This window comes from Salmo salar, chromosome ssa21, assembly GCF_905237065.1.
Source record: "Salmo salar chromosome ssa21, Ssal_v3.1, whole genome shotgun sequence".
In the NCBI taxonomy this organism is placed as follows: domain Eukaryota; kingdom Metazoa; phylum Chordata; class Actinopteri; order Salmoniformes; family Salmonidae; genus Salmo; species Salmo salar.
Genome location: NC_059462.1, coordinates 22,228,184 through 22,254,817, shown reverse-complemented (window position 1 = coordinate 22,254,817; position 26,634 = coordinate 22,228,184). Strand labels below are relative to the sequence as shown.

At 43.3% G+C, this 26,634-nt stretch overlaps 1 protein-coding gene across 1 annotated transcript; it reads right to left on the bottom strand.

Annotated features, from left to right (window-relative positions):
- Window position 1: 1 nt before the first annotated feature.
- dipk2b (divergent protein kinase domain 2B) lies at window positions 2-6,372 on the bottom strand. The gene is given in 5 exon segments (NM_001139885.1): window positions 2-953; window positions 2,677-2,971; window positions 3,449-3,622; window positions 4,934-5,198; window positions 5,989-6,372. Coding segments are annotated over 5 exon segments (1,362 nt in total). The 5' UTR covers window positions 6,222-6,372; the 3' UTR covers window positions 2-558.
- Window positions 6,373-26,634: the final 20,262 nt, after the last annotated feature.

The window sequence follows — 26,634 nt, the reverse complement described above, 5'->3', positions numbered from 1 at the left end:
CCCTCCTTGAAATGCTTTTATTGTTTGAAGGATGTTTTATGCATCATTTAACAGAAGTTCTTTATTTACATGTGGAACTTCTCATGCTTCTTTACATGTTCATCTTTCCTATGATGCACAGAGCTGCTGTGACCGGTTCACTACCTGAAAGTAGCTGAGGTCTAAAGCAGGTAAGCAGCAGGCAAGCACTACAAGCTGCTGAGTACTACAGACTTCACATACACTGCCCCGTGCAGAACCACCACCCCCTTTGTGTGCATAGTCAACTCAGCTCAGTGCATAGTCATTCCAGCACACAACACTCCAGTCCCGTTGTCAGTCTAATATCAAAGCTCTGCAGTCAAAAATCAAATGTATTTATATAGCCCTTCTTACATCAGCTGATATATCAAAGTGCTGTACAGAAACCCAGCCTAAAACCCTAAACAGCAAGCAATGCAGGTGTAGAAGCACGGTCCCACCAACTGTCTGGATCCCAGTTCATATGTGCACTCTGGGCACCTGTGGACTTAACATTTGTCTATGGCTGTAGTATGGGTATTGTAGTCCTGCCAGCTCTCAGTAGTCTTGGTTGTATCTGCACTCTGGGTACCTGTAGGTGTAGTGTGGGTTGCAGGGCCTCATGGGTTTTAGCAGGTCCATCAGAGATCCTACTGCTGCCATAATCCTCCAGTCAGGCTGGCTAGGGTCTGCGCACACACCCAGCAACAGGGGCACGTCTCTTGCCAACCTCCCCGCCTCTGCCTCACCCTCCATGGGTAGCCTGGTTGTCTGGGCCCCCCTCTCTGTGAGCAGCAGTCTGGGCAGGAGTGCTGTGCAGAGCAGAGTGAGGCTCTGGGTAGGGCGGACAGAGCTGCAGGGAGGAGAGCGATGGCAGGGGGATGTACCCTGACCCAGGCAGGAGAAGATGTCCCCATCAGAGCCTGTTTGGGAGGGAGGGTCTGGGGGGAACCCTGGAAGAGAGAGTAAGTGTGACCATATCCAAATGCTTTGACCCTTACTAAAAAGACTGGATAAGTGTAGGTGGTATCAAATGTTATTAGTCACATGCAGATGTAGACTAAAGCCGTGTTCACACTGCAGGCCTTAATGCTCAAATAAGTTTTGTTTTTCAAACCTGTCGGTCAGACTGCAGGAAAAAGAACAGATTTGAATCAGATATGCCAAAAATTGGATTTGAGTCTCTTCAAACTGCCGATATGAACATGGCTTAACAGTGAAATGTTTACTTACGGGACATTTTCCAACAACGCGGAGTTGTTGTTTTAGATGAGGAGAGTGTCTGGGAGTGCAACTCAATATTAGGAAAGTGTTCGGTATACTCAGTGTATACGTTTTAATACATACACTGTATAATTTCTCTGCGTCCATTCCCTAGTTTGTAATATTGACAAACAAGGTTTGCCTCTGAGTCCTCTTTTACTGCTGAGATGACAGTCATTATAGGGATAAACTTCCCTAGTCTGTGTGTGGGCCTTATTGCCCACGTTATTCCAACCCAATCTTTCATATGATGCCACACCAAGGATCCTGACCAACACAAAGATAACTGACATCATTAAATGTCCCCACTGAGCTTCTGTATATCTGATACAGTGGAATATATTGTCTTTGTTTCATAAAAAAAGGAACTTCACTACTCTCATTGCCAGGGAGCTTTTTCGTCTGTTGTAGGTACTTACAATTCTGTTACAGCACACAGCATCTCAGTAGAAGAGCTAAAAGAGACACCATTGCCTCTGATTACTAGCACACAAAAGAAACCTGGGTTGTGTTCAATAGGGAGAAAATGTTTTGAAACAGAAAATGTTTTGAAACTTGTCTGATAAGAGCACAGATGTTTGTGACCCCAATATAATGATTTGCAGAACAGAAAAAAGGAAGTGTTAATTGACGGTTTCAAAAAAGTGGAACAGGGTAAAAAATATCCTTCCTGTGTGAGGTTCTAAATAACACTATCAGCTACATCCGGCTGATAATGATTAAAGACTGAACCTTGATAGTACAGTGATGTTTCTGGAAAACTCCCTGTCTGCTTGTGTGTTGGCTAATCGGGTTGTGAGCATTGTGTCCCACCACCTGCCAACCCCTCTTTACGCTACTGTTACTCTCAGTTCATCATATATGCATAGTCACTTTAACCATATCTACATGTACATACTACCTCAATCAGCCTGACTAACCGGTGTCTGTATGTAGCCTCGCTACTGTTTTTTCACTGTTGTTTTTATTTCTTTACTTACCTATTGTTCACCTAATACCTTTTTTGCACTATTGGTTAGAGCCTGTAAGTAAGCATTTCACTGTAAGGCACACATGGCAAATAAACTTTGATTTGATTTGTTTCTATGCAGTGGATCAGACAGACATGCTTGTGTAAGCCACACAATAAGCTCATAACGATAGGTACTTTTAAGGAAAATTCAAAGGAATATTTATTCTGATCACATCTCTGACTTTCTGACTCTCCCAGCTATGAAAATATACTGTATTTTCACTGTTATGGATGAGGTGAGCCCGCCCCGATTCCCCAACCCTTTGTAAAAGAGCTTTGAGTTCTTTGGGAATGTGAAACCCCTTATTGTCGTCATCAACACAATCGTCATCATCCACATCACATTTGCAGAGTCCCCCTATCCTCTAACGACAGAGCCAGTACCCATTTGTTCCACTCACCCTGCTCCAGGTCAATGACCCCTATGCTGCTGGCATCTGTGATGAACACTCGCTGGTCATCCAGCAGGCCAAACATATCCTCCCCTAGCCTGGTGTAGTAGAGCAGGAAACCCAGACTGTTGTGGCCCAGGCCCTGGGTGATATGGAGTAGCTGGTAGGCCACGTCCACCCTCTGGACAAACTCCCTGGAGGAACCATAAAGGCCCCACAGAGGCCTGGAGCTTGCCCACACCATCAGCCTGCCACACGAGCCCTGGTAGCGGGGGAATGGCCAGCCCTCGGTGCCTGGGAACATCTGGTGATGAGGAGGGGAACATGGTGTTTGTTTTGGTTACACCTATAGGGGGTACTGTTCCTTCTGTTCTCGGACACAGTCAACTGAGGTCTTTGCTGCTTTTATTGTGTATCAAAATCTCCATGGTCCGTGTAGTTATAGGGTGCCAATAGCTATAACCTTTCTATTGTCAGTATTGTTAAAGTAAAGCTAGATACAGTAACTGGTGAACCCACAACCTTGATTACATCAGTCATCCAAATCCGTCCAAAGCCATTACAGAACGATGTCCACAAGTTTCCTGGTTTTGTGCTGAGAATGCTACAGTATACTTATGCCTGCACTCAAGGGCTGGTTTCCTGGAAACAGATTATTCCTAGTTCTTGCAAAAATAAACACTTTCAATAGAGAATCTACATTTTAACATGCTTTTTAGTCCTAGGATTTATCTGTGTCAGGGAAACTGGCTGTGAGTATCTATGTATGTCTATGGCCCACCTGCAGTATGAGAGGCTGTTGATTGACAGCTAGCGTGTAGAGCAGCCGTAGTTTGTCTCTCTCTGAGAAGTGCTTCATCTGAACACTGCCCACGTCCACCACCTCAGCATAGCGGCGCACAATGCGGTCCAGCAGTCTCTGGGAGGGACAGCGCAACAGGGGAGGTGCCAAACCCTGGATGGGGTACAGCCAAGGTTTCAGGAGGGTACCACGTTTCAGAATATTGAAGTTTACTCACCTGTTTGCACATCTGTACCCATCCACACCTCTACCTGTTAACATCTATTCACACCCCTACCAGTTCCTAAGTCATATACAGTATACACTACATGACCAAAAGTATGTGGACATTTGCTCGTCGAACATCTCATTCCAAAATAATGGGCATTAATATGGAGTTGGTCCCCCCCCCTTTGCTGCTATAACAGCCTCAACTCTTCTTGGAAGGCTTTCCACTAAATGTTGGAACATTGCTGCGGGGACGTGCTTCCATTCAGCCACAAGAGCATTAGTGAGGTTGGGCACTGATGTTGGGCAGGCTCGCAGTCGGCATTCCAATTCATCTCAAAGGTGTTCGATGGGGTTGAGATCAGGGCTCTGTGCAGGCCAATCAAGTTTTTCCACACTGAACTCGACAAACCATTTCTGTATGGGTCTTGCTTTGTGCGCAGGGGCATTGTCATGCTAAAACAGAAAAGGGCCTTCTCCAAACTGCTGCCACAAAGTTGGATGCACAGAATCGTCTAGAATGTCATTGTATGCTATGCGTTAATATTTCCTTTCACTGGAACTAAGGGGCCTAGCCCGAACCATGAAAAACGGCCCCAGACCATTATTCCTCCTCAACCAAACTTTACAGTTGGCACTATACATTGGGTCAGGTAGCGTTCTCCTGGCATCAGCCAAACCCAGATTCATCCGTCAGACAGCCAGATGGTGAAGTGTGATTCATCACTCCAGAGACTGCGTTTCCACTGCTCCAGAGTCCAATGGCTTTACACAACTCCAGCCAACGCTTGGTATTACGCATGAGGATCTTAGGCTTGTGTGCGGCTGCTTAGCCATGGAAACCCATTTCATGCTCCCGACTAAAAGTTATTGTGCTGACGTTGAGGCAGTTTGTAACTCAAGGACAGCACAGTCCCGTTCTGTGAGCTTGTGTGGCCTACCGCTTTGTGGCTGAGCCATTGTTGCTCCTAGACGATTCCACTTCACAATACAGCACTTAGTTGAAATTTGACAAACGGACTTGTTGGAAAGGTGGCATCCTATGATGGTTCCACGTTGAAAGTCACGGAGCTCTTCAGAAAGCCATTCTACTGCCAATGTTTGTCTATGGAGATTGCATGGCTGTGTACTCGATTTTATACACCTGTCACCAACTACTGTGGCTGAAATAGCCAAATCCACTAATTTGAAGTGGTGTCCACTTACTTTTGTATATATAGTGTACATATCTATATATATTGATCTACCTATGCATACCTTCACAATATGGGGCAGCAGAAGATGTGATTGGTTCAAGCTCTGGAATCTGGGTGTGACCCTGAGGACGGCCTCGATGCTGCAGGGACCCTGCCGTCCCACCGAGCGACAGATTGAACGGTCGGAGGACGAGTGCAGACAGGGGGAGGAGAGGAACGACAAGACCACAGGACGCCAGCTTAATGAATCATCTGTAAGGTTCCCCGGGAAACTCTGCTTCTCAGCCAATGGGAGTGTGGTATCCGGGGACATCCACCAATCAAACCTGGGGCGGGGAGATGAGGGGGTGATTCAAGCTACTCAAGACAACTGAGATGCACCCAAAGTATACTTTGAAATACTGTATGTTAGAGGAAAAGCAGTGTGGAGAATGTAACCAAACCTTGAGTTGGCCACTTGTACAGTTGCCGAAATGGTGGCTTGTCATAAGATTAAGTTAAAAATCATAATCAGAAAACAAATGTATTACACTGATATTTTCTATGTTCGTCTTGTTAATCTATGTTAGTCTTCGATCACAGTTGAGGCTCAGTTGATCTTTCCTGGCCATTGCACGGCATCCGTTGGAAACAATGGAAATTGAACCATTTTCTCTGGCAGATGGCAGAACTTTCACAGGTGACTTGGGACATTGCGTGCCGTGTGTTTTGGGTGTATCAACATTAACCACTGTATGTGGAAAATGTTTTGTCATAATATTCCTTAAGACGTTACACTCAAGGACTCTTGCCACACGTTACTGTAACATCGAAGTCTGTTAGGAATATACAGTACTACGTGCACAGGAAACATGTTTGTGTGTGATTTCCCCCAGAATCATGACCACAGGTGTTGGTTGACAACCATTCAACTAGGACAGCAGGTCACAGACATTACAGATGTCTATCTATGTCATAACACCGTCAATTCACTAAGACTGTGACATATTCGTACATTCAATCCCTTGTGCTGTTCTGAGCTCACTGTAAAGGGACTTAATAGTTGAGAGGCGAGAGCAAAATCCGCGCTATTGTACCCAGCTATTGATTCTTAGTAAGACAGACAGACACACCTACCTTATCTGGTCCTTCAAGAGCTTCTTGCAGATGGACGTCCCCACGCAGGCATTGCACTTGTCCAGCCCCAGAAAGGCTCTCTGCAGGATGAGGGCTTTCTGCTGGGGAGCAGGGGGAGTACCAGCAGGCTCCACTACTGATGGAGCCCAACACACACATAGCAGCCAACTCAACACACACACTGTCAACCTCACAGACCCCACGGCCCTCTGATCACAACGCTTTAGGGGCATGATGGGATGAATCGAGAGAAGGACCACACACACTCACTACACGCACACTCTCATACACGTATCACAAATACGATCACACATGCATAGACATACTGACACACACTCACGTTGATACGTTCTCAGACAGAAACTTAATACAAACAACTCAGCTTTGGCCTCGTCAGTCTTTTCTTTCTCTCTCCTCTCTCTCTCGCTCTCTGTCTCACTCCATGTCCCTCGCTTTTTCTCTCTTTCTTTCTCTCCGACCCACCCTGAATAGCAGCACCTCAACAGGAAACACATGGAGGATGCAGATAGCCCTGTTGCCGTGGATGCGTTTCCTCCGACCTTGGCCACAACCCTGAGCTAGCCTGTAACACGTGACCCCTAACCCCACCCATACCACTCAGTCCCACCTGACCTCCTTAATGTGGGCAGTCCAAACCTGACACCCGGAGGCCTTGTAGCCTCACTCACTAAGTGGGTGAGATGCCCTGAGTGTTAACAATGACCAAGATAGCACAAACAGATCTGGGACCAGCCTAGAAATCCAGTGGTCCGGACGCATCTACTGCATAGCGCTCACAGAGGTGAACCAATACAATTCCTTATTATGCATGGCCGACAGTCCTACCTGTTTTACACAATCTATTTCTATCTGAATGTTCTATAGTGTTGCAGCCTCCCGAAGGGAGCCCAGGTTCACTTAGGTCCACGTTGTTGTATTGCTGTACTTGTAGATATTGGATATTAAAATGAACCTTTAGTTAAGTATGAACATCCTGGGCTTAGTTGTAGCCTGCAGAACCAATGCATAACCAGAAGGTGTCACTCTAGCTAAGCTTGAGAGAGGTCGCCCAATAGTGAGTCTGATGTGGTGAGACCCACCCACAGACACACCCACACACACACCCACCCACCACCCATTCAAGAAAGCACAGATCCTTAGTTCAAAGCAGTTATTAAATGCTGAAGGTGTATTCCAAGTGTGTTACTCACAAAGTGACTCAGCTGGTGTGCGTTCCATTCCACTTTGTTTTAAATCTTATATCCCGTGAGTCACACACACTTCGGCACAGAACACACATGTCAATGTTTTGGGAGAGGAAATGGGATGTACAGGGGGGTAGCATTATACTTCTGAGCTCAAGTACAGATGTAAGATCTTCATTTGATCAGTCTCTTGTTGCTGAAATTTTTGTTGCACAGCAGAAAATGCAATCTTGTAGTGCATTCAAGGATAAAAAAACTAGCAATTTCCAGAGTTGATTTGCCGATACCAAAAAAAATGGATCAACCCCTACAAAAAATGTCCATTAATTATAATCCACATTTCCTGTTGCTGCAGGATTATTTTCCTGCTGTAGTAAACTGGTTCAAATTAAGATCCTAAATCTGTATTTTCACCAGCCCAGATTGAAGCACAGTAATTTGTGGAAGTGGTAGTTTGGTGAAAAATGTGAGGGACAAGGTTAGTTGGGTTAGAAGCATGTTCATTGGATTGATGGAGATAGAGCAAGGATTGGTATCATGTAGGATATTCTGTTTCTCAACCAGAATAAGCTAATAACTGGAAGGTATATTCTAAAGTACTCCATATAAAGCTTCAGGCAATGCAGAGGCTGTATCTTTGGTTGATGATGAGCAGTATTTATCACTTCTGCTATGCACCATCAGCACCACACAGATACATGTTTTATTTATTTAACTAGGCAAGTCAGTTAAGAACAAATTCTTATAAACAATGACAGTTTACCCCGGCCAATTGTGTACCGCCCTATGGGACTCCCAATCGCAGCTGGTTGTGATACAGCCTAGATTCAAACCAGGGTATCTGTAGTGACACCTCTAGCACTGAGATGCAGTGCCTTAGACCGCTGCGCCACTTGGGAGCCCATGATGTACAGTACCAGTCAAAAGTTTGGACACACCTACTCATTCAAGGGTTTTTCTTTATTTGTACTATTTTCTACATTGTAGAATAATAGTGAGGACATCAAAACTATGAAATAACACATGGAATCATGTAGTAACCACAAAAGTGTTAAACAAATCAAAATATATTTTATATTTGAGATTCTTCAAAGTAGCCACCCTTTGCCTTGATGACAGCTTTGCACACTCTTGGCATTCTCTCAACCAGCTCCATGAGGTAGTCACCTGGAATGCAAATCAATTAACAGGTTTGCCTTCTTAAAAGTTCATTTGTGGATTTTCTTTCCTTCTTAATGTGTTTGAGCCAATCAGTTGTGCTGTGACAAGGTGGGTATACAGAAGATAGCCCTATTAGGTAAAAGACCAAGTCCATATTATGGCAAGAAAAGCTCCAATAAGCAAAGAGAAATGACAGTCGGTCATTACTTTAAGACATGAAGGTCAGTCAATCCAGAAAATGTCAAGAACTTTGAAAGTTTCTTCAAGTGCAGTCGCAAAAACCATCAAGCGCTATGATGAAACTGGCTCTCATGAGGACCGCCACAAGAAAAGAAGACCCAGAGTTACCTCTGCTGCAGAGGATAAGTTCATTAGAGTTAACTCGACATCCGATTACTGCCCAAATAAATGTTTCACAGAATTCAATTAACAGACACATCTCAACATCAACTGTTCAGAGGAGACTGTGTGAATCAGGTCTTCATGGTCAAATTTCTGCAAAGAAACTACTAGTAAATGACACTAATAATAAGAAGAGACTTGCTGGGGCCAAGAAACACGAGCAATGGAAGTTAGACTGCTGGAAATCTGTCCTTTGGTCTGATGAGTCCAAATTTGAGATTTTTGGTTCCATCCACTGTGTCTTTATGAGATGCAGAGTAGGTGAACGGATGATCTCTGCATGTGTGGTTCCCACCGTGAAGCATGGAGGAGGAGGTGTGATGGTGTGGGGGTGCTTTGCTGGTGACACTGTCAGTGATTTATTTAGAATTCAAGGCACTCTTAACTAGCATGGCTACCACAGCATTCTGCAGCGATACCCCATCCCATCTGGTTTGCGCTTAGTGGGACTGTCATTTGTTTTTCAACAGGAGAATGACCCATAACACACCTCCAGGCTGTGTAAGGGCTATTTGACCAAGGAGAATGATGGAGTGCTGCATCAGATGACCTGGCCTCCACAATCATCCAACCTCAACCCAATTGAGTTGGACTGCAGAGTGAAGGAAAAGCATTCAACAAGTGCTCAGCATAATTGGGAACTCCTTCAAGACTGTTGGAAAAGCATTCCTCATGAAGGCTTTTGAGAGAATGCCAAGAGTGTGCAAGGCTGTCATCAAGGCAAAGGGTGGCTACTTTGAATAATATAAAATATGTTTTGAATTGTTAACACTTTTGTTGTTACTACATGATTCCATAGGTGTTATTTCATAGTTTTGATGTCTTCACTATTATTCTACAATGTAGAAAATAGTAAAAAATAAAGAAATACCCTTGAATGAGAAGGTGTGTCCAAACTCCAAACTTTTGACTGGTAGTGTAGTTTATTCCCATTCTGCTCATGCCTTGACAACATGTTTATGACTTGTTTAGACTGTTTCCCTATTTGTTGTATGCACTGATTAAATATTTAGGTATGTTTCCCCCTCTTTGAATTATTTTGAAAATTGTAGTTTTCTTAATTGCATTATCCAACTTTCACTAGGCCTATAGGGCAAGTATATATTAGTTCCCATAGCAAAGGTGTTATAATGCATTTTCACATTGCCATTGTTTTTCAAAATAGAAACAAACAGTCAACACTGGAATAAACAAGAACAGTGTAATTAAGAACACACATAAATTACTGTTCCAGAATCTGAACACAGGGCTCTCTTTCTGTACTAGTATTAGTGAAGATATACTTGGAATATTGTCTGTCAACTAAGCTAAGTTCAAGTTTGTGCCTCCCAATGTGCGCATCACTCTATATATACCGTCCAGAAATAGGCTCCTCGCGCGTCTCGTGAGTCACCACGCGCTCATGCCCGATGCGGATGTGTGTCGCGCGCGAGGAAGCGGCAACTTTATAAGTCGTGAGTAAGCGCCGTTCGTAGAAGTTGAAACGGTCGCACACAGGGACTATATAGCCGATTTTAAATATATACATTTCACAAACAGGTAGCAGCAGTGTACGTGCATGCACATTAAGAAACATAGTGTACGTTTAAACACTCAACACTGAGGGTATTGTTTTAACAGGGTGTAAAGATGTATTTGCATATTTCACATGCCTTTCTAGTGAATGTGAGCGATACCCACCCATCACTGTGCTTGTTAGTGACGGAGACATGGTTGTGCATTTAATGTCACCTATTCCTGAAACTTTCACCAAGTGACTGCCTAACTGAATGTGTTTTAATTAAAATGATAAACTGGGTAATTAGAGCCCTGAATGCTGATTGGCTGAACGGTGTGGTTTATCAGACCCTATACCACAGGTATGACACATTTCTTTTTTTTACTGTTTTAATTACGTTGGTACTCAGTTTATAATAGCAATAAATCACCTCGTTGTTTGTGGTATATGGCCAATATTCCACAGCTACGGGCTGTTCTTAGTCACGATGCAATGCAGAGTGCCTGGGTACAACTATTACCCAGGCACTCCGCGTTGCGTCATGCTTAAGAACAGCCCTTAGCCGTGGTATATCGGCCATATAACACACCTCTTCAGGCCTTATTGCTTAATTAAACCCTTTATGGCCACATATTACACATTTCATAAGGCCCTTAGTTATGGCCTAGTTATTCCCAATATTGTGTTCTGAAATCCTGTCTCATTGGCAACATCCGACCCTCAAGTCAAGCTACACTGGTTTGTGAAGTGATTAGTAATTCCTATCGGAATCCAGACAGAGGGAGGAAATCAAACAAGTTGAATATTTTTATCACCGATAACCTGTACTAATCGTGACTGCTATGGTGAAGGATTTAACTATCAGTAACGGGTGCAATAAATCCAACCCCTTACAGATTGGATTAGTTTTAGACAAATTCAAGTCATTTTCCTTTGTATAGTATAAAATCAATTAATCCATCAATGTGCATTTGTTGTTCTTAAGCCATTTTGCCACAACTTTGGAAGTATGCTTGGGGTCATTGTCCATTTGGAAGACCCATTTGCGACCAAGCTTTAACTTCCTGACTGATGTCTTGAGATGTTGCTTCAATATATCCACATAATTTTCCTTCCACATGATGCCATCTATTTTGTGAAGTGCACCAGTCTTTCCTGCAGCAAAGCACCCCCACAACATGATGCAGCCACCCCCGTGCTTAAAGGTTGAAATGGTGTTCTTCTGCTTGCAAGCATCCCCCTTTTTCCTCCAAACATAACAATGGTCATTATGGCCAAACAGTTCTATTTTTGTTTCATCAGACCAGAGGACATTTCTCCAAAAAAATACAATCTTTGTCCCCATGTACAGTTGCAAACCGTAGTCTGGCTTTTTTATGCCGGTTTTGGAGCAGTGGCTTTTTCCTTGCTGAGCGGCCTTTCAGGTTATGTCGATATAGGACTCGTTTTACTGTGGATATAGATACTTTTGTATCTGTTTCCTCCAGTATCTTCACAGGGTCCTTTGCTGTTGTTCTGGGCTTGATTTGCACTTTTCGCACCAAAGTACGTTCATCTCTAGGAGACAGAACGTGTCTTCTTCCTGAACGGTATGATGGCTGCGTGGTCCCATGGTGTTTATACTTGCATACTATTGTTTGTACAGATGAACGTGGTACCTTCAGGCATTTGGAAATCGCTCCCAAGGATGAACCAGACTTGTGGAGGTCTACAAAGAGGCACTGAGTTTGAAGGTAGGCCTTGAAATACATCCACAGGTACACCTCCAATTGACTCAAATGATGTCAATTAGCCTATCAGAAGCTTCTAAAGCCATGACATCGTTTTCTGGAATTTCCCAAGCTGTTTAAAGTTGGTGTATGTAAACTTCTGACCCACTGGAAATGTGATACAGTGAATTATAAGTGAAATAATCTGTCTGTAAACAATTGTTGGAGAAATTATTTGTGTCATGCACAAAGTAGATGTCCTAACTGCCTTGCCAAAACTATAGTTTGTTAACTAGAAATGTGTGGAATGGTTGAAAAATAAGTTTTAATGACTCCAATCTAAGTGTATGTAAACTTCCGACTTCAACTGTACACTGTACATTTATATTTTGGTCATTTAGCAGACTCTTATCCAGAGTGACAATGCATTCAACTAAGGTAGATAAACAACAACATTTCACAGTCATAGCAAGTAAGACGTTTCTGTAACCCTTACTGTGAATGTTGTTCCTTTTCGGCCGGCTACTTACAAATGTCTTTTAAAATAGAAAATACATGTATTTCAGTTAATTGTAATTTAGTGTATTACATCGGTCTTTAGAGTATTTTGTAGTTGTATTTTGTAATTGTAATTTGTAATTTATGCACATCCCTGTACATGCAGAATTACCCTAACCAAACCGTAAGCCTATAACGTACAGGCCATTAGAGACGGTTAAGTTATCCCTATAAAACCAATGAGGTAGAATTCCCCTGGATTCCTGAACTGGCTGTTCTGGTGCCATGACTCATTGGTTGCGGTGGGTTATGTTTCAAGGGGTTTGAGTTGTTACGCACCGAGTCACCGGATATATTTCATATACAAGGTGTAAAATAAACTACCTCACTTTACTTTCATCACCCGTCCGCACCCGTGGTCATGTTGTGAGGAGCAGAGGACTCAATGGGAACCTTTGTCCGCTCACACTATGTTTGTCAACACCACTCCTGTGCATTCCTACATTGCCTATGACTGATTTTGGAGTGAAGGCCGATCTGGTGAGTAGGACCTCAGGGTCGCTCTGCAGTGACTCATGGATCTGAAATTGGTTTGGATCCCAGACCTCCCGGCTCAGAGTTTATACCCACAAGCCATCAAACTACTGAACTCTTGAACCGGGACTGACCACCGGCACAACAAAAGTCTCTTGCAGTCTCCCTGCACCCTACCACCCACACCCCCACCATGACTTATTGCACAATTTTTAAATGTAAAAAAAATGTAACCTTTATTTAACTAGGCAAGTCAGTAAGAACAAATTCTAATTTACAATGACGGTCAAACCCGGACATCATTGGGCCAACTACTTCAATTAGTTTGAGTGCCTTGTGTTATATTTTAGGTACATTTTTATCCTATTTTTATTCATTGAGCTTTTATTTTGTATTACTCTTTTATTCACTTAATTACTTTTCTATTGTTGTTGCGTTGTCTAGGGGTGAACCTGCCAGTCATCGTTTCGTTGCACTGTGTACTAATAAACACACTTGAAATTGAACACACATTTCCCACTGCGCAAAAACTGGTTGAATCCACATTGTTTCCACGTAATTTCAACACCAAAAAATCTATGTGATAACATTGAATCAATGTGGAAAAATAATCAGATTTGCAAAAAGTCATCAACATAAGGGCATTACGCCCTTTTTTCACCCAACTTTTAACCTACATCCAACGACATGGTGAAATGTTTTGTTGATTTTACGTTGAATTCACGTTACTTGACAACACAACCAAATGTAAATCAAAACTATACGTTGAACTGAAGTCTGTCCAGTGGGTTGGTCGTTTTTTGTTTGTGCCACAAGACATTCTTGCCTTGGATTTATGCTCTCCAACTCAATTTGAAAGGACATTCTATAGACCTTAGTTTCTACCAAACAATTCAATATTTTATTGTTAGAAGGATTGCATTTGGGAAAGATATTGTTGACCTTAGTTTCTATTCAGCTACTGTACAAGCACAAATGTGAAAAACTATACAAGCATCAATGTACAGTATCTCTGTGGTCACTTTGCTACTTGATGCATGTGGTCAGTTTACAAAGAAAAACCACATGGTGTCAGTGTCCACAACAAATATGCATCGTCAACACATGATGTGGGACTTTTCTCAGTGTGAGTTAGATATCACTGGAGCAGAACTTGTGTTATTCCCATAGGTGAAAGGTTTTCCCAAAACCACCTGAATGTTTATCAGTTGAGTGTTGTAACTGTTTTTCACCTATATTTCTAAGAGGGAAGTTCCAGTGGGTAGGCTACAATGTGGCAGTGTAAAACATGGCTCATTTGAAACAGTGGGCACATGTTAATCCATTGTGGCTAAGGTTTAGTCATATTTAGAGACATTACTATCACACAGCGTAAAGTAGGTAAAAGGTCAACACTCTGAATAATATGCATCATATCTCAAAGGACTTTATTACTAATGTAACAGTTGAGAGGGAACAGCTGGATGGAGTCTTGAACCAGTGACTATGTGGTTATCATGTGCCATAAAAGTCCAGACCTCTTGACACATGCAGCATTACATGCTTATTGCTTACATACAGGATTATACTTTTCTACCACAGCATTGAGGACATTTCTTTAGATTTGTATTAATAAAAGCTATTTTAGCGCCCTGAGCATTGGTCTTCCGTACAGGTGGTACAGCATAGGGCAGGCTAACCTACAGTACCCACCTGAGATACAAGGGGAACTCCACTGCTCGAATGACTAGAATGATTAGCTACACTGAACACAAATATAAATGCAACATGAAACATGGGACCAACAAGTGTTGGTCATGTTTCATGAGCTGAAATAAAATATCCTAGAAATGTTTCACACGCACAAAAAGCTTATTTCTCTCAAAACTTGTGCACACATTTGTTTACATCCCTGTTAGTGAGCATTTCTCCTTTGCAAAAGATAATCCATCCACCTGACAGGTGTGGCTTATCAAGAAGCTGATTAAACAGCATGATCATTACACAGGTGCCCCTTGTGCTGGGGACAATAAAATGCACGCTAAAATGTGCAGTTTTGTCACACAACACAACGCCACAGATGCCTCAAGTTTTGAGGGAGCAGGCAATTGGCATAATGACTGCAGGAATGTCCACCAGAGCTGTTGACAGATAATTTAATGTTCATTTCTCTACCATAAGCCACCTCCAACATTGTTTTAGAGAATTTGGCATTACGACCAACTGGCCTTACAAACGTAGAGCACGTGTATGGTGTCGTGTGGGTGAGTGGTTTAATGATGTCAACGTTGTGAACAGAGTGCCCCATGGTGGCTTTAGGGTTATGGTATGGGCAGGCATAGGCTACAGACAACAAACACAATTGCATTTTATTGATGGCAATTTGAATATACAGAAATACTTTGACGAGATCCTGAGGCCCATTGTGAGGCCCAATTTTTTAAGGTACACTACATGACCAAAAGTATGTGGAGTTGGTCCCCCCTTTGCAGCTATAACAGCCTCCACTCTTCTGGGAAGGCTTTCCACTAGATGTTGGAACATTGCTGCTGGGACATGCTCTATTCAGTCACAAGAGCGTTATTGAGGTTGAGCACTGATGTTGGGCGATTAGACCTGGCTCGCAGTCGGCATTCCAATTACTCCCAAAGGGGTTCGATGGGGTTGAGGTCAGGGCTCTGTGCAGGACAGTGAAGTTCTTCTACACCGATCTCGACAAACAATTTCTGTATGTACCTCGTTTTGTGCATGGGGGCATTGTCATGCTGAAACAGGAAAGGGCCATCCCCAAACTGTTGCCACAAAGTTGGAAGCACAGAATCATCTACAGTGTCATTGTATGCTGTAGCGTTAATATTTCCCTTCACTGGAACTAAGGGGCCTAGCCCGAACAATGAAAAACAGCCCCAGACCATTATTGCTCCTCCACTCCTCCACTATGCAGGTAGCGTTCTCCTGGCATCCACCAAACCCACATTCGTCTGTCGGACTGCCAGATGGTGAAGTGTGATTCATCATTCTAGAGAACACATTTCCACTGCTCCAGAGTCCAATGGTGGCGAGCTTTACACCATTCCAGCTGACGCTTGGCATTGTCCATGGTGATGTTAGGCTTGTGTGCGGTTGCTCTGCCAGGGAAACCCATTTTATGAAGCTCCCGACGAACAGTTCTTATGCTGACATTGCTTCCGGAGGCAGTTCTGAGCTCGGTAGTGAGTGCTGCAACCGAGGACAGATGATTTTTACGTGCTTCAGCACTCGGCGGTCCCTTTCTGTGAGCTTGTGTGGCTTACCAATTCGCGGCTGAGCCGCTGACATTTCCACTTCACAATAACAACACTTACAGTTGATCGGGGCAGCTCTAGCAGGGCAGAAATTTGACGAATTGACTTGTTGGAAAGGTGGCATCCATTGACCGTGCCACATTGAAAGTCACTAAGCTCGTCAATATTGTTTGTCTATGGAAAATGCATGGCTGTGTGCTTGATTTTATACACCTGTCAGCAACGGGTCTGGCTGAATTAGCCGAATCCGTGACGAACAGATGCATACCTGTAGTCCCAGTCACGTGAAATCCAGGGGCGAAAATCTGATATCAACTTTGGAGGGGACAATGACCTGACATTTTCTCAAGAGCAATTCCTGAGGGGGACACCAAAAGTAGTGCTGTAACACATAGCCTACATTGTAATATGGTAAATGTATATTGAGGAACCAAAGAAATACGGTGTTTGCCGTACTCCTAACTACCGGTACCCAAAACTACACAACTAATCACAACAGCAATACCATTGCCTTTAACAAATCTTAGTTCAGTCACCAGTTTAAGTTGAGAGTGGGTGTATCCATGGCATTTTCCAATTATGTTCCTATTTTACAAGTCAAAAAAATTGAGAACCTTTCATGTTGCCAAACAAAGACTCAACAAACTTACCTGAGACTCCCTGTCTCTGCCAGTCTGTCCCTGCATATCTGTCCCCAACTCTGCTGTCTGTGTGCCATCTGTTGCCTGTTCTGCCTAATGACATCATTGTGAAACATTTCCATTAGAATTTCATTTCTTTCTTATGAAAATTTTATCAACTAGTCTTTGAGATATTAGGCTACTAGGGTTCTTACTTTGCGTTTTGGTGTACTGAAAAATACTCTGATGTCCGTCTTTTATTTTTCTGACATTTTTCTACCTGGCTGGCTGGCAACACACACACACAGTGTGTAGGTTATTTACAGTAGGAGATGGGCTTCTATCATCTTATCTTTTATCATTCTATTTGGGCTTCGATCTAAAAGGTAGCTAGCAAATGTGAAACGGATTAAAATGACAAGAGTTGACAGCTGTATGAGTTCACCATTTACACAACATATGCTGCAACCTTTTGTAATTTTAATAGTTTGTTTCATATTGGCTGGCTTCCAACAATAGCTGAATTTGCAAAGCTAGCGAGCACCAATTCCGTTTCAGTGGTGTTTGCTATAATCTTTGCTACCCGGGTTAAATAAAGGTGAAATAAAATAAATAAATAAAAGTTCCCTTGCGACAATTTAGCTTTTGCAACGAGACCATTACATATATTTAAGACAATGGTAGAAGAGAGTGTAGTTCTGTTCAGTTTGGACTTCAGTTTATCGCTAACCTTATCACAGGGACTTTGAAGCACTAACTTACATCATCTGCATGCTGATCTTGGAATAAATTGACGATAGCAAAGATTCCATCTTTGACAAGGCCACATAAATGGAATAGGTACTAGCTAGCTTAATAGTTAATATTTGCCCGCTAGCTCTGCATATTCAGCTAGTGTGTGTGCGCGATTGACTGGATTAACCTCACGTCAGTTACGTTCATTGAGTGCCTTTCAGACAGTGGATACCACCCCTCTGTTACCTTGCCAACTAAGGAACTGGCAGTGGATCAAACCATTGTAAGGTAAAGGGTGGGGGGGTCGCATTCTTTTGAAACTTAAAAACGCGCTATTAAGTGTCTATAATCAGCACAATTGCTTTCATTGCGTATTATTAATATTATTTAAATTACATAGTTATGTTTCAGTGATATATTGGGGGGGACAAATCATCTTTTTCCCAGGATGGGGGGGTCGTGTCCCCCCCGTCCCCCCCGGGATTTCCGCCCCTGGTGAAATCCATAGATTAGGGCTTAATTTATTTATTTCAATTGACTGATTTCCTCATATGAAGTGCAACTCAGTAAAATCTTTGAAATTGCTGCATGTTGTGTATATATTTTTGTTCAGTATAATTAGCCAAAAAAAACACATGAAAAAAAACATGTGAAGTTTCATATGTTAATTTGTCACATGTTTTCCCTCTGCCTGATTCCAGCCTTGCTGAAGCACCTCCAGATCATCACCGATCCTCCACCATATTTCACAGTGGGTGCGAGACCTGGAGAGGCCTACAAGCCACAGTGTCTCGCACCCACTGGGAAATTTGGTGGAGGATCAGGCAGATTTGTCTTTGTGAAGGACGCATGTATCAAGCCACGTACAGGGTTGTCCACAAGAAAACTTGCTTCCTTCTGCTCTGACAATGTTCCCCAACTCTGAGGATTGGTTTTTCCAGCAGGACAATGCTCCATGCCACACAGCCAGGTCAATCAAGGTGTGGATGGAGGACCACCAGATCAAGACCCTGTCATGGCCAGCCCAATCTCCAGACCTGAACCCCATTGAAAACCTCTGGAATGTGATCAAGAGGAAGACGGATGGTCACAAGCTATCAAACAAAGCTGAGCTGCTTTAATTCTTGCGCCAGGAGTGGCATAAAGTCACCCAACATCAATGTGAAAGACTGGTGGAGAGCATGCCAAGACGCATGAAAGCTGTGATTGAAAATCAGGGTTATTCCACCAAATATTGATTTCTGAACTCTTCCTAAGTTAAAACATTAGTATTGTGTTGTTTAAAAATGAAAATGAACTTTTTTTGCATCTTTTTTGTTATTTTGACCAGTTGTCATTTTCTGCAAATAAATGCTATAAATGACAATATTTTTATTTGGAATTTGGGAGAAATGTTGTCAGTTGTTTATACAATAAAACAAAAATGTTAATTTGACCACAAAAAATATAAATAGTAAAACCAGAGAAACGGATCATTTTGCAGTGGTCTCTTAATTTTTTCCAGAGCTGTATATATATATATATATATATACAGCTCTGGAAAAAATTATATATATATATGTATGGGTATGTGTATGTATATATATAAATATATATATATTTACCCCCAAAATATATGGGGGATTGGAAATGATGCAGACAATTACATTGATGGAAGCTACAATATATCCGCAATATATATGGTTTCACGTGTGAAATTTAAGCTCAACATGGGAAAACAACAAATTTCTTTGTAAGGGCAGCCCAATCCTGCCCAGCCTGTCTCCTTTCCTCTCCTCCTTCACTGCCTCTGGTCCCGAGGTCCTCCTCCACCCAGCACACTCCCTTCTCCTACCCCAACTTCGGAGCACTCTGTCTGGCTGTGAGTCACTGCCCTGCCCCTCTCTGAAAGGACTACCAGAGAAACGAAAACAAACCTCCATGGGAAGGTTCATACTGACTGGACTGGTCATTGGGTCAATGGACTGGGGAAATAAGCATGCTTTCTATTCAAGAGAACTGAGAGGGAACATGAATGTGATTAAGATAACAGAGTGTGTGTGTTTGACTTGTGTGTGGAGGATAGGGAAGTAAGGGGGTTTTGGACTGAGTGAGTCCCTTGGCTCCGGCCCAGGTGACTTGGAGCAGGGCTTCAGTAAACCATAGTTCTCAAAGTAATCCTAGTGATATTGTTGAACCTTCACTTTAACCCTTGATACATAACATAATAGCTCATCAAATTTTGGCCAGTTTGTCTGTTCAAACAGGTATGTTTGACAGAATGTCAAATCTTTGGGAAAGACTCAAAGAGAGGTCAGATCCATAAAAACCAAATCTGTCCACCAATTATTTCAACTGTCCAGTTTCATCTCGTCTAGTATACTGTTCTCTTTCTGGTCTGGATTGAACCTTCTGTGATGAGCTGTAAAATTCTGTAATTGAACATTGAAATTAAGATTGTAAAGCTTCCCCGTCAATGGGCCCACACATATCTTAGGAGTGAACTACTGTACCTATGCTCTATGGAAGTGTGACACAGGTGTTGCGTAAGACCTTGCCCGGTTATAACTGAATGACATCATCCGGTTCTCACATGCAGCACTGTTGTGTGTAAACACCATTAAAGGCACAACAAAGCACACACACATGCACAAGTACCCACACGCTCACAGGTACATGGACCCATGCACATGTGAAAATGCAATTCCACATGTGAAAGTGAGATTTTCACGTGCATGGTACATATCCAATTTTCACATGTGAATGTTTTTGCAATTCATGTGAAGTGAAAATATTTTATTCTCCTCACATGTGAAAAGGTGATTTTCACATGTGAAACTGCAAATTTGACGTGTTTGATTTTGTAAGGGCAACCCAACCCTGTCGGTCTCCTCTTTGACCTCTCCTCGTCCACTGCCTCTGGTCCTGAGGTCCCTCTCCACCCAGCACACTCCCCTCTCCTACCCCAACTCCAGAGCTCCCTGTCTGGCTGTGAGTCACTGCCCTGCCCCTCTCTGAAAGGACTACCAGATAAACGAAAACAAACCTCGATGGGAGTACAGTTACCTTAAAGTGATTTTGTAGTCATTACTCAAACCGATATAGTCACTGTAGGGGGTCAAGATTTGAGTTTTATCAGCTTGAAAAAAAAATCATACAAATAATCAGGCCCCCATTAAGCCACGCCTCCAATTTAATTTCCCAGAGTGCCTAGAGTTATCACCCATGACTGCATTTGTTTCATTCCGTCCTTCAACACGTGAATTCCTAGGAGAATGTTATCATTACAATTAAACTCTTTATGACAATTAATTACATAACTCTTAAGGCCTTGTTTTCATGTGTAACCGTGTAGGTTCCGTCCCTCTCTTCTCCCCAACCTGGGCTCGAACCAGGGACCCTTGCACACATCAACAACTGACACCCACGAAGCATCATTACCCATTGTGCCACAAAAGCCACGGCCCTTGCAACGCAAGGGGAAACCTTACTTCAAGTCTCAGAGCGAGTGACGTCACTGATTGAAACGCTATTAGCGCGCACCACCGCTAACTAACTAGCCATTTCACATCGGTTATACATGCTTAGCTTTACCCTTTATGCAGTGGCCTGAAACTCATGGTTTACAGGCCACATTAGTAGCTTTTCCAAAATGCCAGGTTTAGGAGCAGTGTGAGGAGACTACCTTACCCATTTAAACTTGAACAACCATTTCAGTAAGCGGTGCAATAAAATCGAACTAAATGATTGGATTAGTTTAGACAGATGTGTGTTATTTATCTTTGTATAGCATAAGATTAATCAATCAATAACTCGATGTACATACAAAAACACAGATATTAAAAGCGATTCCCAAAAATCAAGCTGCAGTAGAGCATGCTGGGAATAAAGTTAATTTGTTATCCTAACTTTTAAAAAATGTAGTTGATGTGACTTCTCATTTAGTTCTGAGTCAGTACCACATGCACATTTTAAGTGAAAGCTTTTCATTGACTTTGAGTTCAACTTACTAGAAGTGTTTGAGTTAAAAATGCCTTGGAGTTTACAGTACACACACACCCTAAAGATGCCTAAGCTCCTACTGCCTTCGCCATGGCATCTTTCGCAGGTGACGTCAGCTGTGTGCTGTGTGTGTGCGCACTATGTTGGTGTGTGTGTTTGTCAGTGTGCATGGGTTTGCGTATACAGGTTGCTTTTAGATGTTTGCACAATCAGCTCGGCAGCACACCTTGGTCACAAGGTGAACTTTCCACTGTGCTCATAGAAAAAGACCTCCTCTTCACACTTGAGTAACCAGGGAATGGCCTACATTTACTGAGGCACCGGCGCCAATGAGTTACAGACAGATGTCTGTGTGTGTGTGTGTGTGTGTGTGTGTGTGTATAAGTGTAATATTGATGTAGTATCCTGTTACATACTTCTAGTGCCACTATAGCAAGTTGTCTCTAGGAAACATCATGATTCATTTCATGGGCTTTTATCCATTACAGTTTTATAATAATAAAACACCATTTTTAATGTCAATGGACTTTCTTGCTAAAATGCAATGACATATTCATGTGTGTGGTTTGAGAGTCAGATTGATTTACAGATGGTAACTGTGCTATTCCTTCATCAAAAGTAAAACTGGAGCCTAGTTTGTACAATGAAAGGATAAGATTGACTTAGTAAGGTTGGGCTTCATTCCATTCCAACTTTCTCAATCGATGAATTGAACATTTCTCATACAGAGTAGAAAGAAAAGGCCCAATTGAAATGTAATGAATGACTGAATGAAGGACTGAGCTGTTTGTAGACCTGTCTGTAGACCTACTATACATACACCACAGAGATCCATTCATTGTGGCTGTTGCTAATGGTCACCCAACCTATTTAAACGATACAAATATAGACCCTATGAATCAAACTCCGATGACTCAGATGATTGCGGAGTGATGATGGATGACTGGTCTCTTCAATTTGTCAACGACCTCTTTACTCACACATGCACACACTGTACACACACACACAAGTTGTCATACACACTCACTTGTTCCACTCTCTGTCCTCTTAAGACATGTCATTCTAAGAGGAAGTAGGTTGGGTGGGGGTGGGGGTGAGGGGAAGAGGGGGAGGGAGGAGGAGTGAGGGAAGCAGGGAGGGAGGGCATGGTTAAATCACTAGTGTGGAGGAGAGGAAGAACTGTCATATCCAGGAGGAAGTGTGACTCAGCCCGGCACATTCCTAGAGTCTGAATCAGCCCAGAGCAGGAAGTGGAGGAACGGTTCAGCGCCAGAAGTGACTGAGCAACGTCTGTGGTGGCGCAACGCTGAAAGCGGTCCCCCTCTGTGGCTTCCTGTCCAGCCCTTTCAGACCAGAGACAGCACTAATAACCCTGGAGGGGAGGAGCTGTCAGTCAGGAGGAGGGAGGGATGGAGAGAGACAAAGAGAGAACAAGGGAGAGAGAGGGGGTTCTGTCAGTCAGAATATCAGAGGGACAGCCCTGGATCTTCCTCAGAGCGAGGGAGAGAGAGGGGGTACTGTCAGTCAGAATATCAGAGGGACAGCCCAGGATCTTCCTCAGAGCGAGGGAGAGAGAGGGGGTTCTGTCAGTCAGAATATCAGAGGGACAGCCCAGGATCTTCCTCAGAGCGAGGGAGAGAGAGGGGGGTTCTGTCAGTCAGAATATCAGAGGGACAGCCCAGGATCTTCCTCAGAGCGAGGGAGAGAGAGGGGGTTCTGTCAGTCAGAATATCAGAGGGACAGCCCAGGATCTTCCTCAGAGCGAGGGAGAGAGAGGGGGTTCTGTCAGTCAGAATATCAGAGGGACAGCCCAGGATCTTCCTCAGAGCGAGGGAGAGCGAGGGGGTTCTGTCAGTCAGAATATCAGAGGGACAGTCCAGGAGCTTCCTCAGAGCGAGGGAGAGCGAGGGGGTTCTGTCAGTCAGAATATCAGAGGGACAGCCCAGGATCTTCCTCAGAGCGAGGGAGCGATTCTTCCTCTTTCTTCAATCCACAGAAATCCCCAATCCCCACTTCCTCTGTCTCTCGCTCTCTCTCTCGCTCTGTTTCCTCTGTCAGTTCTCAGGTTTCAGTCTCTGCTATGTGAGGTTAACCCTTTAGTTTCCAGAGCCGTCAGCCGTTTTGGTTCCTTTTATAACAACTGTAACATTCAAGACTCTCGGTACAATTGAATTGAATGGAATGGAATTGAATAACTCACCCATTTGTCACCACTCACCCACTGACCTCCTCACCGCTCTCACCCTTTGACCATCTTACCCCGCTCACCCTTTCACCCACTGACTGATTGTTTCTCTGGGTCTCTGACTCCCCGATGATAAAACATACAGCAGCTTATCACTAGTTTCCATTCTCTCGAGGAGGAAGTACTGTCTGCTGTGTGTGCGTGTGTGCGTGCACGTGTGAGAGCGAGACAGAGAGAGACGTGTGGTGTGGAACAGGTTTTCCACATGAGATTGTCCTCCCCAGTGGAAAAAGTGTGCTCAGCTGATTACTACACAAACGCACATGCCACACACACACATAGTTGCACCTCGCACACACACACACTCACGCACTCACTCTTTCTCTTCCACATAGAAAACCATGTTGTATAGCTGGACTGTTGCTAGGAGACGCACTAATTCCAAACCTCTTGAATCAGGACTTACTCCAGATTGTCTCTAAAGCTGCAGAGAGAGAGAGAGAGAGAGAGACAGAGAAAAGATAGAGAAAGTGAGAATGAAAGGGATAGAGGGAGAGAGGAAATGAGGGGAGCTATAGAGCTGTCAACCTCAGTCCAATAGGAGATGCAACAGAGATATCGATTCAGGGATTCAGGGATCTGGTCATGTACAGATGTAGGATCTTAATTTGAGTCGGTTGCTACCGCAGGAAAATGATCCTGTAGCAACAGGAAATGTGAATTATTCTGTGGATTATAATTAATGGACATTTTTGTAGGGGTTGAAACATTTTTCATAAGGGAAAATCAAGTCTGAACTTTCAAAGTGGAAATTACAAACTTCAAAAGCCTTTTTAAACCGCAAATACACAACTACACGTTTAGAATTTCCTGCATTGCAGGATAGTTCTTCTGCAACAGGGTGATCAAATTAAGATCCTACATCTGTAGCAGTACAGCACTCTCTAACCATACATGTGATTTCAAACACAATTCCTGGCCTAAACTTTACCCTGATCCTAACTTAAAACCTAACACCAAAACAAGATGAATCACATTCCCATGATAGTGCCACTTTTCTCTGTCCTAAATAAAGTAGAAGTGGAAAACATTGTTATACCTGGGGGAATTGGTTTTGCAGCAGAATCACGCATGGCCATTCAATGGTTCCTCCATTAAGGGCCATATAAGGTTGTTATGTACCAGGCATGTTAGCTGCCAGGTGCTCAGTAATGTTAATAGATCATCCATGCTATCAGCAGACACACGCACACATCACATTCAAATCCTGACTAAACGAGCTGACAATCACCACAGCCTCCTGTCATGTGCTCCTCATTTCCAACATACCATCTCTCGTTCTCTCTTTCTCCCATTCTCTCCATCCTCCATGTCCCTCTGCCCTCCTCCCCCTACTCTCAGTATTGCTCAACTGTCCCTCTCTCTGCTGGTGTGGGTCTGTAAGGTCAGATATTTCTCCCTCTGTGACATTTTTTGCATGTTTTGTCAGGTTTTTCCCTGCATTGAAACTAAAAGATTTAACATGTGTTGAGTGGACATTCTACAGAACGGTTTCATGGTGGACCTGAATCCTTGTCAATAGCGAGGTTAAAGTTGAAGATGATGTCACAAATGTTTTCTTTAAAAACAGTTAGCTGGAATTTGTTCTGCTGAGCCCATGGTTCCATCAGGTCTCAAGGCTCAACTTTTAGATGGCTGTGGAGTAGCTAAAGTGGGAATTTACAGTACATCAAGCTATGCTACGTTGCTGTGTGGCGCTGGAGACTATGGATGGTGTCATAGACCCCTGTCAAATACAGGGGTCAAGGTTCAGAGGTGAACTATTCCCCCAACAATCCACAGACACGCTCTAAAGGTGTGTAGCCTACCGCCCTGCTTAGAGACGGCATAGTCTACAAGCAGACGTCACCTTAGCAATGTGTCTGTTGGATAGTTCACCTCTAATCCTTGACCCCTAGTGACATAAGCCAGAGGTGACCAGGGGTTGGTGACATTACACTACCGCCGTTTCCAGCACCACACGGCATAGCTGGATGTGACCAATGGAAATACATTTTTTGTGGAATATCGGTGAGCTGAAGTTGACGCGGTCATCAACGCGCATGACTGACTTATTCCATTCGGGTCGTGGAGTTAAAGAGAGAGAGAGGTGAGGAGGTAGTAGAAAAGAGAGAGAGGGAGAAAGAAAGAGAGAGAGAAAGCTGTATTAGGAGCTGTGCGCTGCGTACACAGCACGCATCAGAAACCAGTAACCACCAAAACCCTCTCACACTAGCCTGTGCTCTGGGATGGTACACCTCTCTCTGGTGACTCACACTGGGTCTGGTAAGTTGGAAAATTACCAAGCACACACACACGCACACACATACGGACATGTTGAGATCTGCATTCATACCCAACACTAGCAGTCCTGGTGAAGTGTGGTGAAACCGGGAACACTGACGTAACAATGTTACAACATTGCCTGGTGTTATTTGAGCTAGATTAGAACATCCAGTTCCCAACAAAGTTTAGTCATAGTTTTAATGTTCGGTTGTTCACCATTCAAGTTGGTTGCGGTGATTCACCAAAAAGCATCGTCAGTGTGTCATTAGCAATTGCATTTATGTAGGCGTGTTTGTGTGTGCGCGTGCACGTGCGTGCGTGTGAATTGTCCATATTTTGTTCCACAGTTATGGTTAATGCGCACCAGTTCTGTAGTGAAATAAATACAATCTGACTCACTTTGGTATTAAACTTTTATATCGCTTACGGTCCATGTACTTTTAGTTGGAAGTTTACTGCCAATATAATATTATTGGTACATGGTTGAAATGTTTCCATAGCCTTATGTCTCCTGTGTGGGAGATATGAGG